The sequence below is a fragment of the Macaca mulatta genome, chromosome 12 (assembly GCF_049350105.2).
Source record: "Macaca mulatta isolate MMU2019108-1 chromosome 12, T2T-MMU8v2.0, whole genome shotgun sequence".
Classification (NCBI taxonomy): domain Eukaryota; kingdom Metazoa; phylum Chordata; class Mammalia; order Primates; family Cercopithecidae; genus Macaca; species Macaca mulatta.
The window spans coordinates 17,227,114-17,245,014 of NC_133417.1; the positions used below are offsets into that span (position 1 = coordinate 17,227,114).

General features: G+C 51.0%; 1 protein-coding gene across 1 annotated transcript in view; it reads right to left on the bottom strand.

The window, feature by feature from the left end:
* Positions 1-7,687, bottom strand: part of RALB (RAS like proto-oncogene B) — a 52,783-nt gene extending 45,096 nt beyond the window's left edge. Inside the window, exon 1 of the mRNA XM_077956147.1 lies at positions 7,482-7,687. Coding sequence (XP_077812273.1) covers positions 7,482-7,670 — 189 coding nt within the window. The 5' untranslated portion in view covers positions 7,671-7,687. The remainder of the gene's footprint in view (positions 1-7,481) is intronic.
* Positions 7,688-17,901: the final 10,214 nt, after the last annotated feature.

Below are 17,901 nucleotides of genomic sequence, written 5' to 3' on the forward strand. Positions count from 1 at the left end.
ACTTTGGGAGGCCGAGGTAGGTGGATCATGAGGTCAGGAGTCGGAGACCAGCCTGGCCAACATGGTGAAACCCCATCTCTACTAAAAATACAAAAAAATTAGGCAAGCATGGTGGCGGATGCCTGTAATCCCAGCTACTCGCGAGGCTGAGACAGAGAATTGCTTGAACCCAGGAGGCAGAGGTTGCAGTGAGCCAAGATCACGCCACTGCACTCCAGCCTGGGCGACAGATCGAGACTCCATCTCAAAAAAAAAAAAAAAAGAACTAACACGAGGTTCAAGCCAGGAGGCTGACATGCTTTGATTTTGGTTTTAAAAAGATCACTCTGGGTCAGGCATGGATTATGCCTATAATCCCAGCACTCTGAGAGGCCAAGGAGGGCAAATCTCGGGGTCAGGAGTTCAAGACCAGCCTGGGCAACATGGTGAGACCCCATTTCTATAAAAAATTTTAAAAATTAGGCAGACAGTGGTGCACACCTGTGGTCCCAGCTACCAGGGAGGCTGAGGTAGGAGGTTGAGTGAGTCCAGGAGGTGGAGGTTGAGCCCAGGAGGCAGAGGTTGCAATGAGCTGAGATTGTGCCACTGCACTCTAGCCTGGACAACAGAGCAAGAAGCTGTCAGAAAAAAAGAAAACAAAATTACTCCGGCTGTGGTGGGGAGATTGGGCTGTGAGGGGTGGATGTGGAACCAAGGTTAGGACCCTGTTCCGGGGGTCCATGCACAGTGGGGTCCAGAGGGCTAGAGAGGGTAATCAGCTCTCAGATCACAGATTTGGAGAGATTGCAGGAGGAAGGGAGCAAGAGAGCTGAAGACTAAACAGAACAGTCTTCCTCCAAACCCCAGAGGAACCAGAGGCAAGGTTTGAAGTTTAGATTCCCAGAGGTGCTTCGACACCAGGGACATGGGTACTCAAAAGCCAGGAAGGAAATGGGGGAGGGTTTGAATTTCCCAGAACATCAGCCAGCAGTAGAAACTTGCTTCCATGAGCTGGCAGGCGTGTATACATAGATCGTATTATTAGAAAGAGGACCGGCAAGCTTCTGTGGGCATCCCTGTGGGCATTTGATCTTTGTTGACCGCATCAATTAGAAAAGAAAAAAGGCTGCCAATCTACAGACGGGGGAACAGCCATTCTCACCTGCTGATGGTTCTGGACAGACGCTATTCCGAGCAGCCACAGCAAGAGGAGCTCGCCCTCAGTCCTTTCTCAGCTTTGCCATCTGTGTTTCGCCACCCCTCAGTGCCCAGATGTTCTCGCCTCACTTCCTGCTGTCTGGTCCTGTTCTCAGGCACAGGTTGCACAGGTTGATTCACATGCAGCAATAAATGGCTAGTTACAGCTCCATTCCTACTCCTTCCTAGGCACTTGATGAAAACCTGAAGTTCTAGGCCGTGGGAGGTCTCCAGGGGAGGACCTCAGACCTTTAATTCACATCACTAGGATGGAGGGATCTACCCCTCGTCCAAAAAAAGCTCAGACTCCTGAGTTCTCACGCAAAGCACCAGGTAAGGACAATGCGTCGCGTGGGACAATGCGTCGCGTGAACCCTCATGGAGAGCCTGAGCAGTAGCCCCAAGCCTTCCTTTCCTTGCAGCCTTTTGCAGGCAGCTACCAAAAAAAGCTCTTGCCCTTTACTGATTCCCAAACATATTCAAAAGCTTGACTGTGTTTCTCAGTTTAGTCATTGCCACTATAACAGACTTACGAGGGACTTTAAAAACCACTTTTCCCTAAGCGTGGTATTGAGGGCTTCTCTTTCCCCATCACCATCTCTCAAGGCGGTCCCTACATCCCAGCCAACCAGCAGGCACTCACCAGATGTTCCTGGGAATTGCTCTCTTAGAAAGTCAGAGGCCCAAGTCATTCACTAAAGAAGAAGCTTTCATCTTCCAACAGGAGCAAGTCTACTTGGGAAACACATTAGGAAAAAAACTCATGCATTTCAATTTCAATTTTAAATTATTTAATTAGCTGGGCTTATCTTTCTGCCGTCATAGTTTACACAGAGTTATCTCCCAGAAATGAAGTCAAATCTGTCTTGTAACTGAGACATACGCCTTCCTCACTATTGCTCATCCCAACTGCATGCCCGCTCGTGTCCTCCCCCTTCCCTCTTCCCGCAGACGCATGCTCCGTGCTTCCCACAACCTGCACAGGAACAACCGCTGCAGATCTGGTACCGACCTCCAGGTAACCAGATAAAAGCCGCCACAGGGTGACAGCTGCAAAGTACTCCATTGTGAGAGAAAATGAGATTCAAGTGTCTAGATTCTGCACTGAGCTCTTTCCAAAGTGAAATATGATTTGCAGCCTACCAGGAAGCCAACCTCATCCAAGAGCATGACAGGACCCTGCTTGGCCCCCTCCCTCCCTCCCTAGCTAAGCTGTCCTCTTGATAGCATCACAAGGCTTCCCTGGATGCCGCCTCAACAACAGACGCAGCGGGGACTGCACTCAGCCACAGGCTCTCCTTCAAACTCCCCGTGACCTCTGCTGCCCTTGAAACGTCAGAGCACCCTGGAGAACCACAGCCACACCTGCAGCCCACCCATCCTACATGCTGACCGCACCCAGGTGGATCCAGGTCCTCGGCCCCTGATCTGCAGATGCACACGATGCTAGCAGCCAGCCAGCTCTGGACGGCTGGACAGACAGACAAAGAGGACATGAAGACCTGAGTTAGGAAGGGGGAGGAGGAAGGAAAGGATGTTGGTGGCAGGCTTGGCACTGTTAGACGTTCAGCTGTGCTCTCCTGGCCCCTCACAGCAATCCTCACTTCACAGAGGAAACCCCGGGTCTCAGAGAGTCAAGAGGTTACAGAAGCCTCAGGGCCCTTTAGTCACCGCTTACTGCTGGAGGCTGATTCTAGGATGGGGGGTGGGGTGCACTTCAAAGGGAAAGTGAATGCCCCTCTGTCTCCCAAGCCCATCCCCCTTCCTCCTCCAGCCCTCAGGAGGGGCAGCGCCATGGGCCACCCCAGGACTGGGACTGGCCCCTCAGCAAAGCCCCAGGCAGCCTCTGTCACCCTGTCCCACCCACAAATGCCAACCCTACCCTGGTGAATTTTTATGAGCAGCATTTTTAAAATTGTGGCTTTGGTTATAGACAGCCCCATTCCTTTCCTGCATCCGCTCCAGAGAACAGGGCAAGGCCAAAGGGTCAGAGGTTCGAGGAATGCGGGGTGGTGTGGGGGGTAAAAGGACATAGCTGAGAAGTCCCCAGACCCTAGCTCCACCAGGAGGTAAGACTACCAAGCCATTAAAATGCACATCTCTGGGTTGGGGATCAAAGGGCGACTCCCCGTTTTCCATTGGGGATGTCCAGTGATATGATTTGGCTCTGTGTCCCCACCCAAATCTCACGTGGAATTGCAATCTCCAATTTGGGGTTGGAATCTGGTAGGAGGTGATTGAATCATGGGCGCGGATTTCCCCCTTGCTGTTCTCATGATAGTGAGTTCTCACAAGATCTGGTTGTTTGCAAGTGTGTGGCTCTTCCCCCTTTTCTCTCTCTCTCCTGTTGCCATGTGAAGATGTGCCTGCTTCCCCTTCACCTCCTGCCATGATTGTAAGTTTTCCGAGGCCTCCCCAGCCATAGTTCCTGTACAGCCTGTGGAACTGCAAGCCAATTAAACCCCTTTTCTTCATAAATTACCCAGTCTCGGATAGTTCTTTATAGCAGTGTGAGAACAGACTAATACAACCAATGTCTGTGGCAGGCCCTGTTCCTGTCTAAGGTCAGCAGGTCCTGGAACACCCAGAGCATCATCCACTACCCCTTCTCTAGTGGACACAACCCTAAGACTAGAGTTGCCAAATGAAAGACCAACGCAATACAGGGGCCATACTTATATGAAGAATGAAATCTGAAATTATATCTGAAATTCAAATTTAACTGGGCATGTTGTATTTTTATTTGCAAAATCTGACAACCCTACCCAGGCCCAGGAATCTCCAGGTGGGCAAATCTCAGGGGCCCACACCCACCAACAGCGTCAAATCCCCCAGCTGCTGAGAGGGGAGGCCAGAGTGGCAGGCCCAAGAAACAGCTCTCAGACAGAGGGACTCCCTTCCCAGGTACGAGAAGTCCCCCAGTGAGGACAGCTGGGGACTCCAATGAGGCAGTGTGTGGCAGCTCTCCTGCACCAGGAGGATGGAAGGAGGTGCTCCTCAGGTCCTGCTCCTCCCTATCGCTCCAGAGGCGTGTGTCCTTCTCCTGAGGATTCCCACACAGCCTGTTTCTACCCAGCAGAGTCCTGGTAACGGCTGGGGCAAGAGTGGTGGCCCAGCCATAGCCTCTGGACTTCTCCCACTTCCTCCTCTTAGAAGCCTTCTTGATGACTCAGGCCTCCCTGATCTGTCCACACATCTTCACAACCAATTACATGGCCCTTTCCTCTTCTGTTGTTTTGAGTGCATGAGGGCTCCCAGCTGAAATTAGAAGCCCTGGCAGATGGAGTGCCAATGTTATAACCCAGCACAATGCACCGAATCAGTGCTCACCTAAGACATAAAGACCAGTGAAAGCCTTGGGCGAAAAAAGTCATGCCTCTGAGCCTCGGTTTCTGCATCAGAACGAAGGGAGCTCTCTCACAGAGGTTGATGGGAAGATTACATAATACAATGCCAAGGGCTCCATGCCAATTTGGCCCCTGAGAGCCAGTTAGTCCATGTCCATTTTCTTTATTGTTTTATTTACTTTTTAAAAAAACAGATGGGGTCTTGCTGTGTTGCCCAGGCTAGTCTCAAACTCATGGCCTCAAGTGATCCTCCCACCTCGGCCTCCCAAAGTGCTGGGATTACAGGCATGAGCCACTACACCAGGACACTTTATTTTTGTTTTGTTTTAATTTTAAAATTATTATTATTATTATTTGAGACAGAGTCTTGCTCTGTTGCCCAGGCTGGAGTGCAGTGGTGTGATCTTGGCTCACTGCAAGCTCTGTCTCCTGCATGCACACCATTCTCTCACCTCAGCCTCCTAAGTAGCAGGGACAACAGGTGCCCGCCACCACACTCGGCTAATTTTGTTTTTGTATTTTTAGTAGAGACAGGGTTTCACCATGTTAGCCAGGATGGTCTCGATCTCCTGACCTTGTGATCCGCCCACCTCAGCATCCCAAAGTGCTGGGATTACAGGTGTGAGCCACCGCGCCCGGCCTAAAATTATTTTTAATTGTGGTAAAATATATATGACATAAAAGTCACCATCTTAGCTGTTAAGTGTATAGTTCAGTGGTATGAAGAAAATTCCCAGTGTCATGCAGCCATCATCACCATCCATCCCTAGAACTCTAAACTCTACACCCATTAAACACTCAATCCCCTTCCCTCCTGTGCCCCTGGCAACCACCAATTGACTTTCTGTCTCTGTGAATTTAACTACTCCAAGTACCGGGTAACAGTGGAATCATACAGTATTTGTCCTTTCATGACTGGCTTATTCCACTTAGCATAATGTCCTCAAGGTTCACCTATGTCATGGCCTGTCCTTCCTTCCTTGTTGAAGCTGAGGAATCATTCCATCGCGTATGTCGTACTCTGTTTATCCACTCACCTGCCCATGGACACGGGTCGCTTCCACCTCTGGCCTATCGTGAGAATGTCGCTGTGAATGTGGGTTTGCAAATATCTCTGAGACCCTGCTTTCAATTCGGTCGGGTACACACTCAGAAGTGGAACTGCCAGATCTTATGTTAATTCTGCTTCATTTTTTGAGGAACCATCATACTGTTTTCCATAGCAACTGCACCATTACACATTCCCACCCGCAATGCACAAAGGTTCCAATTTCTCCATGTCCTCCAACAGTTGCTCTTCTCTGCCCTTTTTTTTTTTTTTTTTTTTTTTTCCAGATGGAGTTTCGCTCTTGTTGCCCAGGCCAGAGTACAATGGCATGATCTCAGCTCACTGCAACCTCCGCCTCCTGGGTTCAAGTGATTCCCCTGCCTCAGACTCCCAAGTAGCTGGCATTACAGGTGCATACCACCAAGCCCAGCTAATTTTTATATTTTTAGTAGCAGCGGGGTTTTGCTATGTTGGCCAGGCTGGTCTCAAACTCCTGACCTCAGGTGATCCACCCACCTTGGCCTCCCAAAGTGCTGGGGTTACAAGCATGAGCCACCATGCCTGGCCCTCTCTGCTCTTTTAATAGCAGCCATCCTAAGGGTGTGAGGGGGCTGCTTCCTTCCTCTTTGGATCCACACACCTTCGAGCCCCGCTCGTAGCAGGCACTCCATGGATGTTCACCCTGTGAACTCGATTCTCTCCTGAGCTTTCTCCCCTGGTCTTCTGGCTCTTAGGAGGCAAACAGGCTATTTCTCTTCCTGCAGGGGACCTTGGGCCTTGTGGCTCTTGGGGATTATTTACAGCCAGGGCTACTCCTGTTCTCCCCTGCGCAGGCTCAAGGATGAGCCCTTCTGGGGGAGTGGGAGGCAGGAGGCCAGACACATGTTGCATGATTCTCACCACCGGGCAGTCTCAGCCTTGTGGCTTTCTGCTGGTGCATCCAAGTTAACCTGCCCATCAGCTCCCACAGGACTAAGGACAAACGCACACCCCGTGACAGTGGATCTGGGGTCCTTGTGACTGCTGCCTCCTTTCCAGCTGTAGGCACCGACTTTGCTCCTGTTCCCAGTTCCTAGCAATAGGCTTCCTGCCCCCCCAAACCTAGCTCTCTCTGTCCACCCAAAGGCTGAGTGGGTGGCAGCCTGAAATCCCACCAGATGCCGTCTCCCGAAGTCCCCACACACTCACCCCGGTGCCCAGAAGCCAACCTCACACTGACTCAGCAGCACATGCAGGAGAAGGCATGACAGGGAAGACACCCAGGAGGTCATGGAAACAGTAAGCTCTGATAGAGGGAAGGCCTGAAATGATCTAGAACAAGACTGGGGATAGTAGGTCTGTGTAGGCCTGCCATTCTTCCCATCCAAGGGGACGCTTCAACATGACTTTGGTGCCACAGAGACCTGGATTCAAATAGCAGCTCCTGCCAGGTACAGTGGCTCACACCTGTGATCCCAGCAATTTGGGAGGCCAAGGCAGGGGGATCCTTGAGCCCAGGAGTTGGAGACCAGCCAGCCTGAGCAACATGGTGAAACCCTGTCTCTACAAAATACAAAAAAAAAAAAAAAAAAAAGCCAGATGTGGTGGCATGCACCTGTAGTCCCAGCTACTCAGGAGACTGAGGTGGGAGGACCACTTGAATCTGGGAGGTGGAGGTTGCAGTGCACCAAGATCATGCCATTGCACTCCAGCCTGGGTGACAGAAGGAGACCCTGTCTCATTAAAAAAAAAAAAAAACACAAAAAACAAAATAGGGGAAAAATAGCAGCTCCATGAGTACATGCTGTGTGACCCCAGGCAAGTCTGTTTACCTCTCTGAGCTTCACTTGGCAAATGAGGATAACAACAGGCAAGTCACAAGGTCACTGTGGGGCTTCGAAGGGAAATCCACATGGAGGGAGGGCACCCACCTGACTGCTGCTGTTTCGTGCAGAGACCTCCTCCTGCCACCCGCTCTCCCGCTGCTGAAATCCTACACACAGACCCGGGGTTGGAGGGAAAAAACGAGATGAAAGGATAACGGCCTTCCTTTTTCCGACATGAGGCGGCTTGTTCTTAAGGGAAAAACAGCCCCCTCTGCAGCACCACCTCCACTGCATCCTCTCTTTGTGTTTGGGCTTCTGGGGGAACAACAGGTCCCACGGTGGTGGTTTCCTTCCAGGATCCCCCTCCCTCCAGAAATTCCCCAATGGCTGCCAAGCTCAGTGGTAAGAAAAATGAGCAATTTCCAGATCAAGGCCAGCACATTTCAGAGGCATGGAGTGGAGGCCACGCCCCTCCTGACTGCCCCATGCCCCGCAAACAGTCGTAGGTCACCTGGGCCCACACTCCCAGTCTCACTTACCTCTCAGAATGCATGGAGGAGGACACAGTGAGACTGCGGCAGAAGGCCTTGCAGTGGGAAGGTGGAGAGGGTCATCTCCCCGACCCTTGTCGCTCTGCCCCTGCCCCACATCCTGGGCAATTAGATTACTGCGGTGGGGGAGGGGCATCCAAGGCGGAGGCAGGTACTGGCCACCCACAATACACCTGGGACTTGGAGACAGCGACCCTGGTGTTCAATAAGCATCCATTTAACGGTTTCCCAGGCATGGTGCTGGGAATCAGGGCACAACAGGGGCCAAAACAGACCCTCACGGGGTGCCTGGAGGAGTGGGGGCATCCAGAGAAACATGTGGAGCGCGTGGCTGCCTTTGCCGCCCTCCTACTCCCTGCCCTCCTCCCCGGCCCCGCGTGGCTGGTGTTCAAAGCCCCTGTGCGCTCTGCTCACTTGAAACCCACTCAGCTGAGGGGCTGTGCAAATAGCAGAGGCTGAACAGAGGAGCAAAGTCCCTGAGGGAGAAACCGCCCCAGGAAAGGCAAGCCAGGTGTCAGGGTGGGGAGCTTGGTTACCACCGTGGGTGCAAGGAGATGGAGACTGAGCAGGGCCTGGACATGGGCGGCCTTCAGGAAGGGCCATCACCCTCCCTGCCCGGACAAGTTCAAGGGCAGCACCAAACAGCAAACTCGCATTTTCCACCTTTTATTCCAGGAAGGGCGCTGTGATGCTGCGGCGGGGAGGGGCAGGGGACCTGGGACCGGGATCTCTGACTAAGCCTGAGTCAGGGCTGCCTTCCACTGGTCCCCACCCACCCTTGCAGGCCACTGAGCCACCTCTCCTGGCTCAGCCTCTCCCACTTGTTGCCCCCACCCTCAACTCCTTCAGTGACTTCCTCACCTCTTCATAAAGTCCAGGCTCTCGTCTTCTCTCCCACTGCCGCCAACAGTGCCCAGCACCCAGCCTCTCCCACCACCCGGCTCCCATCCTCCCAGCCTGTCCTCCTCCTGTCCCACTGCCTCACCATACTCCTGCTTCTCAGGTGCTCCCGATGTCCTCTAACTGTCCTTCAAACCCAGCCCAGTAGCAGGTCCTCTCAAACGCTTCCTGCCATCCCTTCCCTTCCCTGGGTAGGTATGGAACCCCTCGCCCAGGCCTCCTCCACCCCAGCCCTGCTCCCTCCCGAGAGGCCAGGGGCTGCATCTCACATCTGTATTTTTGTGCCTGGCATAGAACAGGAAAGGAATGAGGATTTCACTGAGCACCTACTGTATGCTGGCCACTGTTATGAAGGTCATCACAGGGAATGTTCACAACAAACCATGACATGGTATTGTCTCATTTTTACAGGTAAGGAAACTGAAGCCTCAGGGGAAGAGAACTTCGGAGCTAAGAGTCTTCTTCGACTAAAGTAGGCCCCCGATGTTTCTTGGGAGAGGTGGAGCTTGAGTGGGCTTAAAAAACAATGAGGATTCTGACAAACACAAAACAGGGAGAGACAGAGAGAACTAGAGCATTCCAGGCAGCAGGGACTGAGATAAAGGAAGGCCGGGAGGCAGGAAAGCCCGGGAAGTGACTGGCAAGACTAGGCGGTTTAGTAGAGTCCGAGCTATACTTACACAAATTACTGGGCGCAGTGACTCACACCTGTAATCCCAGCCCTTTGGGAGGCCAAGGAGGGAGGATTGCTTGAGCCCAGAAGTTTGAGACCAGTTTGGAAAATATAAAGAGATCCTATGTCTATTTTAAAAAAGAAAAGAAAAGAAAGAAAAAAAAGAGAAGAGGAGGGGACGGGAGGGGAGGGGACGGGAGGGGCAGCAGCAGAAAGCCTAGAATGGCAGGAGGAACACCAAGCCTGCCACGGACATGGGACATTTCTGAGCAGGCTAGGCAGTGTTTCAGGGACGGAAAGGGCTTGCGGACAACTTCCCTGTCAAAACCCTTCCCAGAAACTTGAGGGGCCAGCGTGAGAGACCCTGTGACCTCAGGCTCCAGAGATAGCTCAGCAAGGCGAACCCTCCCGTGGCCACTGGTCAATGACTCACTTCTCCCAGGCGCCCTCCCAGGGCTGAGCGCTCCTTCACGCGGCCTCCCTTAGCCCTTGCTCTGGTCTCTCTGCAGCAGGGGTCAGTGTTCCCAGTGAAGTCAGTGTGTGGAGCACACATGCTTCGTACCCATGTTCATGCCTGTGTGTGTGTGCACACGTATGTGGGGCCTGTGTGTCTCTTTCTCTGAGACCCACTCGAGATCTGCATGCAGCCTGGGCCCCCTCCCGGACTGCTGCAGCCAGATGCACCCGGAGCCCCAGCCGTCAGCCCGGGGAGACGTGCCCCTGCCGAATTCAGAGAACGATGCAGAAGGATTCGGGAAATGAGGACCATTCATGAGCCCAGTGACTGATGAAGAGCACCTCCCTCACATCCGCTGCCAAACTAACCGGGAGAAGAGACAGACGAAGACCCCAGATGATTGCAATTTGGGAACACTTCCAACTCCAGCTCACTGCACTTGTTCCAAAATGATCAGAGGGGAGATTTGACACATGCTCTGGTCTCACTGGCTCCCATCACCATTGCCTCTGCCCCTCACAGCTCTGCCAGGTGCCTGGCTCTGACTCTTGCTGACACTTCAGGCCCCTCTCCCTTAGAACTGACTGCCACAGGGCTAGTTGCTTATTCTTCAAGTAAAGGGGGCCTGGAGGACTATGGAGGAGGCAGAGCTGCCTGGAGAGCCCCTTGACCCAAGACACTCCCCCCCCCTGCACCCCACTGCACTTGGGAAGAAAGTCACGGCTGCAGGATGGAGGCACTGCGGGGGCCCTTCCTATTTGGCGGCGGCTGCAGCCACGCATGCCCTAGCCACAGCATGCAGCACACATCTTCTGTCTCACAGTGATTGAAGATTTTACGAAACCACCGGTCAGACAGATGTCCCCTGAAGCCCCACATTAATTGATTTTTGGATTCTGCAACCCAAGCTCAAGCTCCGAGCTCACTGCTGAGCTCAAAACTCCTGGGTGTCCCACAAGGTCTTAGATGTGGAGTCCATGACGCTGGAGCCAAAGTTGTCAGACACCTGGGCTGCACCTGCCTGTGCAACGAGCCTGGGAAAGCAGCTCTGGGATTGCACCCTCAGTGCCAGGGCTGGGGAGCCTCTGAGCTCAGGAAGGCCTTCGGGGACAGGCGCTCGGCCAGCTGCCTGGGTAGGCCACTAATGAGCGGATGTGTTCCAGGCTTGTCTGCCCAAGGGGCAGCTGCACCTGGGCTGGAGAGCCGAGACTCCCTGGGGTTCTGCAGCCTCCGTCCTCCTCAGCCTGGCCCCTCGTCCTGTTAGAGGAGGGCACAGCTGCCTACCGCCCCTCCTTCCCTCATCTCTGCCTCTCTCATCTTCCTTGAGGAAGATTCCATCAGAGGTTTTAGTTACATATTCCTACACCATGCCTGGAATATAGTAGGTACTCAATAAATCCAACTTTGCCTGAGTTAGTGGTGAGAAAAAGCTGGACTCAGGATCAGGCTGCCTGTGAAGCCTGGCCTGTAGCCTACCAGCTGTCCCAGCCTCAGGGTCCCCACACCCAGACATGCACGCAGTAACAGAGCACCTCTTGCCTGCAACAGTGCTTGGTTCACAGCGCATGCCAGTTAAGTGATCCATATTATTATTTTATCTTAAGATAGGAATCCAGCTGTGTCCAAATGAGGGGTTGGGACAAAATAAAAGCTAGAATCCAGTCTTGCAGGTAGGGACATGGCACCTGGGTCTCCACCCTGACCCCTGCTGCCCACCCTCTCACATGTCATCTAGAGACGGCACTCGTTGCGGAATGCTGCAGGAGGTGCTCCACTGGCACGAAGTGGGTGGGCTCTTAGCACAGACCCTAACAGTAAGTGACTTTTCACACTCCCATCTCCAAAGCTACATGCAAAACATTGATCGTGACAGGGGTTAGAACACAACTTCCAGAAGACCTCTTTTTTTTTTTTTTTTTAATTATTATACTTCAAGTTCTGGGATACATGTGCAGAACGTGCAGGTCTGTGACCCAGCTATACACGTGTCATGGTGGTTTGCTGCACCCATCAACCCGTCATCTACATTAGGTATTTCTCCTAATGCTATCCCTCCCCTAACCCCCCAACCCCTGACAGGCCCCAGTGTGTGATGTTCCCCTCCCTGTGTCCATGGTTCTTACCGTTCATCTCCCACTTATGAGTGAGAACATGCGGTGTGTGCTTTTCTGTTCCTGTGTTAGTTTGCTGAGAATGATGGTTTCCAGCTTCATCCATGTCCCCACAAAGGACATGAGCTCATCCTTTTTATGGCTGCATAGTATTCCATGGTGTATATGTGCCACATTTTATTTATCCAGTCTATCATTGATGGGCATTTGGGTTGGTTCCCAGTCTTTGCTATTGTGAACAGTGCTGCAATAAACATACGTGTGCATGTGTCTTTATAGTAGAATAATTTATAATCCTTTTGGTATATACCCAGTAATGGGATTGCTAGGTCAAATGGTATTTCTGGTTCTAGATCCTTGAGGAATTGCCACACCGTCTTCCACAATGGTTAAACTAATTTACACTCCCACCAACAGTGTAAAAGCATTTCTATTTTTCCACATCCTCTCCAGCATCTGCTGTTTCCTGACTTTTTAGTGCTCACCATTCTAACTAGCATGAGATGGTATCTCATTGTGGTTTTGATTTGCATTTCTCTAATGACCAGTGAAGATGAGCTTTTTTTCATATTTGTTGACTGCACAAATGTCTTCTTTTGAGAAGTGTCCATTCATATACTTTGCCCATTTTTTGAGTGGGGTTGCTTTTTTCACGTCAACTTGCTGAAGTTGCTTATAGATTCTGGATATTAGCCCTTTGTCAGATGGATAGATTGCAAAAATTTTCTCCCATTCTGTAGGTTGCCTGTTCACTCTGATGATAGTTTATTTTGCTGTGCAGAAGTTCTTTAGTTTAATTAGATCCTATTTGTCAATTTTGGCTTTTGTGGCCATTGCTTTTGGTGATTTAGTCATGAAGTCTTTACCCATGCCTATGTCCTGAATGGTATTGCCTAGGGCATCTTTCTAATCCAAGAAAGAAAGGGGGCAGATCAGATGCTGAAGCATTGCCAGGGTTCACAGGGAGTCTGCAGAACCAGTGGGTAAAGATCAAAGACAGCCAAACTGCTGTAATAGCACCTCTCTCTAAACAGGAGGGCACCCCACCCTGGGCATCAGCAATCCCGCACACGGAGAGTCCCAGAGCAGCCCGCCTCCACCGGAGCGCAGGGATGGGGCAGAATGAATGTCCACCCACGCCAGTGCTCTATCAAATGTCTGCTTAGAAGTTCTTTTTAAATAATTATTTTCTAAATATCCTGGTTTGTTCAAGCTGCCATAACAAAGTATCACACCCTGGTAGCTTAAACAGCAAACATTTATTCATCAACAGTTCTAGCGGCTGGAAGTCCTCTTAAGATAAAATAATAATATGGATCACTTAACTGGCATGCACTGTGAACCAAGCACTGTTGCAGGCAAGAAAAGTGCTCTGTTACTGCGTACACGTCTGGGTGTGGGGACCCTGAGGCTGGGACAGCTGGCAAACTACAGGCCAGGCTTCACAGGCAGCCTGATCCTGAGTCCAGCTTTTCCTCACCACTAACTCAGGAAACGTTGGATTTATTGAGTACCTACTATATTCCAGGCGTGGTGTAGGAATATGTAACTAAAACCTCTGATGGAATCTTCCTCAAGGAAGATGAGAGAAGCAGAGATGGGGAAGGAGGGGCGGCAGGCAGCTGTGCCCTCCTCTAACAGGACGAGGTGCCTGGGCCAGGCACTTGACCCTTCTGAGCCTCAGTCTCCCCTGTAAATAGAGGAAATCTCTCCCCCAGCTAAACACGGGGGAGACATGCTAAACAGATGGTTGTGCTTCTCACTATCTTCATTGCCATTGCTATTCTGTTTAACATTGAAAACAATTTTTTGAAGCCCCTTTCAGACCAAAAAGAGAAAATTGGGCCCTCTATTTACTTCTAAATGTGTTCCTGTTTTTTTTTGTTAATTAAAAGAAAAAACAACCTCCAACACCTCCATCCCGACCACATTGTTCCTGAAGTTCCCTTTTTCCGATTTATCTGTTGTCATGGCACCAATAGTTGTAAACCACTTCCACTCTTACTGAGGTTTTGTTTGTTTGTTTGTTTGTTTTACAGAGTTTCGCTCTTGTTGCTCATGCTGGAGTGCAATAGCACAATCTTGGCTCACTGCAACCTTTGCCTCCCAGGTTCAAGTGATTCTCCGGCCTCAGCCTCCCAAGTAGCAGGCATTACAGGCGTGTGCCACCACGCCCAACTAATTTTTGTATTTTTAGTAGAGACGGTGTTTCACTATATTAGCCAGGCTGGTCTCGAACTCCTGACCTCAGGTGATCCACCCACCTTGGTCTCCCAAATTGCTGGGATTACAGGCATGAGCCACTGTGCCAGGCTCTTACTGAGGTTTTTAAAGCACCCACTTAGCAACAATCAGGGAGGCCGGGCGCGGTGGCTCATGCCTGTAATCCCAGCACTTTGGGAGGCTGAGACGGGTGGATCACGAGGTCAGGAGATTGAGACCATCCTGGCCAACACAGTGAAACCCCATCTCTACTAAAAATACAAAAAAAAAAAAAAAAAAAAAAAAAAAAAATTAGCTGGGCGTAGTGGCAAATGCCTGCAGTCCCAGTCCTTAGCGTAGAGGCTGAGGCGGGAGAATGGCGTGAACCCGGGAGGCGGAGCTTGCAGTGAGCCGAGATTGCGCCACTGCACTCCAGCCTGGGCGACAGAGCGAGACTCTCAAAAAAAAAAAAAAAAAAGAGGCCGGGCGCGGTGGCTCAAGCCTGTAATCCCAGCACTTTGGGAGGCCGAGACGGGTGGATCACGAAGTCAGGAGATCGAGACCATCCTGGCTAACACGGTGAAACCCCGTCTCTACTAAAACTACAAAAAACTAGCCGGGCAAGGTGGTGGGCGCCTGTAGTCCCAGCTACTTGGGAAGCTGAGGCAGGAGAATGGCGTAAACCCGGGAGGCGGAGCTTGCAGTGAGCCGAGATCACTCCACTGCACTCCAGCCTGGGAGACACAGCGAGACTCCGTCTCAAAAAAAAAAAAAAAAAGAAAGAAAGAAAAGAAAAGAAACAATCAGAGAGAACCTCTTTCCTTCACTCCCCTGCTCTGTTACGAGCACTCAGAACTCAAGAGATGAGCTGTCTTCACGGGGAAAATCTAGTAACGCTGGATCTGCAATAGGAATGCACTATGTGAACAGCAATTCACCACCCCAAATACCCGCCAGATAAAACTGGGAAAGTTATGGCTGTTTGGGGCAATCTGGAAAGAACCTCAGTGACAGTAAATAATTTTTATGTTCTTACGAGAGCAGGAACTCTGAGGAGTTTCATTTTCTTTCTTAGGTGGAAAGCAGCCACGTGAGCAGGGATTGCTTGTCAAGGTTTCAATCCTGTCACGGATCTCCAGCCTCGGAGGCTCATTTTCAGTTTCCATTCAGCTGATGGGTGGGGAGAAAGCACCCCAGGTCTTGGAAGTTAGCTGTTTCCCCTCCTCACAGACAACCTCCAGAGCAGGGCAGCAAGCAGCTGCTAGAGATTGATTTCTCCACTTAGTTGTCTCCGCTTGCGGCTTCCTCCCACGCGTGAGGAGTAAGAGAACCCCCCTGTCTCTGATGAAAGTGGGGGATGAACACTGAACCAGACCCACGCTGCTCAGCACATTTGATGGGACCAGAAACACCAACTGCAAAGGCTCAGAAAGCTTTTCAGGGACCGTCTGGCTGTGTGGGTGCGAAGACCAGGCTGTACTTGGAATCACCTGGGAAGACTTACAAAAATGGGTTCTGAGCCTCACCCCCAAGGATTCTGACTTGGTGAGTCTGGGGTGAGGCCCAAGAATCCGCCTGTGTATAGCCAGCAGTGCTGCACTTGGACCTGCATCTGGGGACCTCTGGGCCACCCTGAGTCCCTTAATTTATGAAGCAGAACCAGTCCCAGGGTGGAGAATGAATGTCTGTCACCTGGTTACATAATTTCAGGTGTCCTTAGTTATGCTCAGCTGACTCAAGCACAGATCTCCCTCAGCATTCTCCTCTATAGCAGCACAGGGTGGGGCATGGGAGGCGAGTACGTGCCCATGTGGGCATCTACTGAGTGTGCCAGGCCTCCATCTCTATTATCTCACCTCTATCCTGCGAAGTAGATATTATCCCCATTTTACAGATGAGAAAAACTAGACTCAGAGAGGCTGAGCCATTGGTCAAGGACACACAGCTGCTGAAATGACGAGGCCAAGTTTGAACCCAGGTGGTCCCTTCTTTGGCCCATGCTTGACTACACCCGGGCACCCTCTCAGCAGTGGTCTCCTCCGGGTTCTGTTGCAGCCAAGAGCACAAGCTTCTCCCCAATCGCTGCCTTATAGCTTATTTCCAATGTTTATTTAATTATTATTTATTTTATTTAATTTTTTTTCTGGTTTTTAGTTGACTTTTCATCATATTCAGCCCAGTGACCTCTGGTCCTCTCCTTGTCTCTTTCAGGGTTATTCAGTGTCTCATGTTTGCGTACCTTAACTGCACAGAAGAGTGCTCAGTCCTTGGGAACAACGGCCACAGGGCATTGCTTCCTTCCCCAGGGCTTGGTACCCACCAGGCACTAGCAGACAGGCAGTCTGGTCATAGCAGCTGAGTGATGAGTGAACGAACCGCTTGGAGGCTGCGCATGTTGCCCAGACTCTTTTAGGTCTATCTCCCCTAAACGCATCTGTGAAAACACACAAAGCAACACCCTGAGGCAGCAACAGCTCCAGTCCGGGAGTCTGAGGAGCAGAGAGAAACTGAGGGGGCCACAGGAGTCCAGTGGGCAGTGAGGTAAGGCCAGGGAGATGGACCACGGCCGGTCAGCCAGGGTCTTGAAGGGCACGGTAAAGCATATGGATTCTGTCCTGAGAAATGAGAAGTCAGCTTTGACAGGGGAGGGCCATGCTCCTGTGGTCCCCGGGTCACCAGGCTGTGCTGTCTCCTGTACTGCTAGATGCTCCTTCAAGTCAGGAGCCTCACACTGTTCATGGGGTAACTCCCGGGCCTGACTCTCGGTGGCGTGCAGAGGGATTTATTTATTTATTTATTTTTGCTGCTTTGCACCCAGGCAATGGAAGAAGGAAAGGCAACCCAGAGTGAAATTGGGATTACAATTTTACAAATGTCTGTTTCTGACACAAGCAGCACATCATTTGTCCACATCACAATCTCTTGGAATTTATGACAAAGCCAGGTGACAGCCAGGCTGGGAATGACCTTTGTCCAAGAAGATAATGTTTTGCTGAGTAAATTAAGAGCGCAAATGAGACTGGAGAAAAAACTTAAATTGTCCATGAAAACTTCTGAAAATATTTTAGTAATGTCAACTTAAGTACAACTGACACCTGGATTGCCTAATTCCATAATTCAGGAAGCTTCCCACTCACTCCACAAAAAATTAGTTTGAATTAATTACATTTAATTATATTTGAATGCCTCAAATTAAATGATCCGAATGCTTACTGTGTTGTTCATAACATTTGCAGGCTGTGATCTGGCCTGGAAAACCCCTACCTCTGCTTGTGCACACTCACAAACATGTCAAAACTGGCCCTGTTTTTAGTTGACTTTTAATATTTTACAGCCCTATACTTGAGTCTACCTTTGATTTCAGCCTCTTTAATTCTTCAACCCTGTGGAGTTTGCTAAATAAGCTCTGCCAGCTGCTATCAATACAGGCAGATTCACACACCAACTCGGGGGGGGGGTGGCGGGCACTGACTCCATTTCCTCAAAGATAAGACAGAAAACAGAGTAAAAGACCAGGCACAGGCCGGGCGCAGTGGCTCACGCCTGTAATCCCAGCACTTTGGGAGGCCGAGGCAGGCGGATCACAAGGTCAGGAGATGGAGACCACGGTGAAACCCCGTCTCTACTAAAA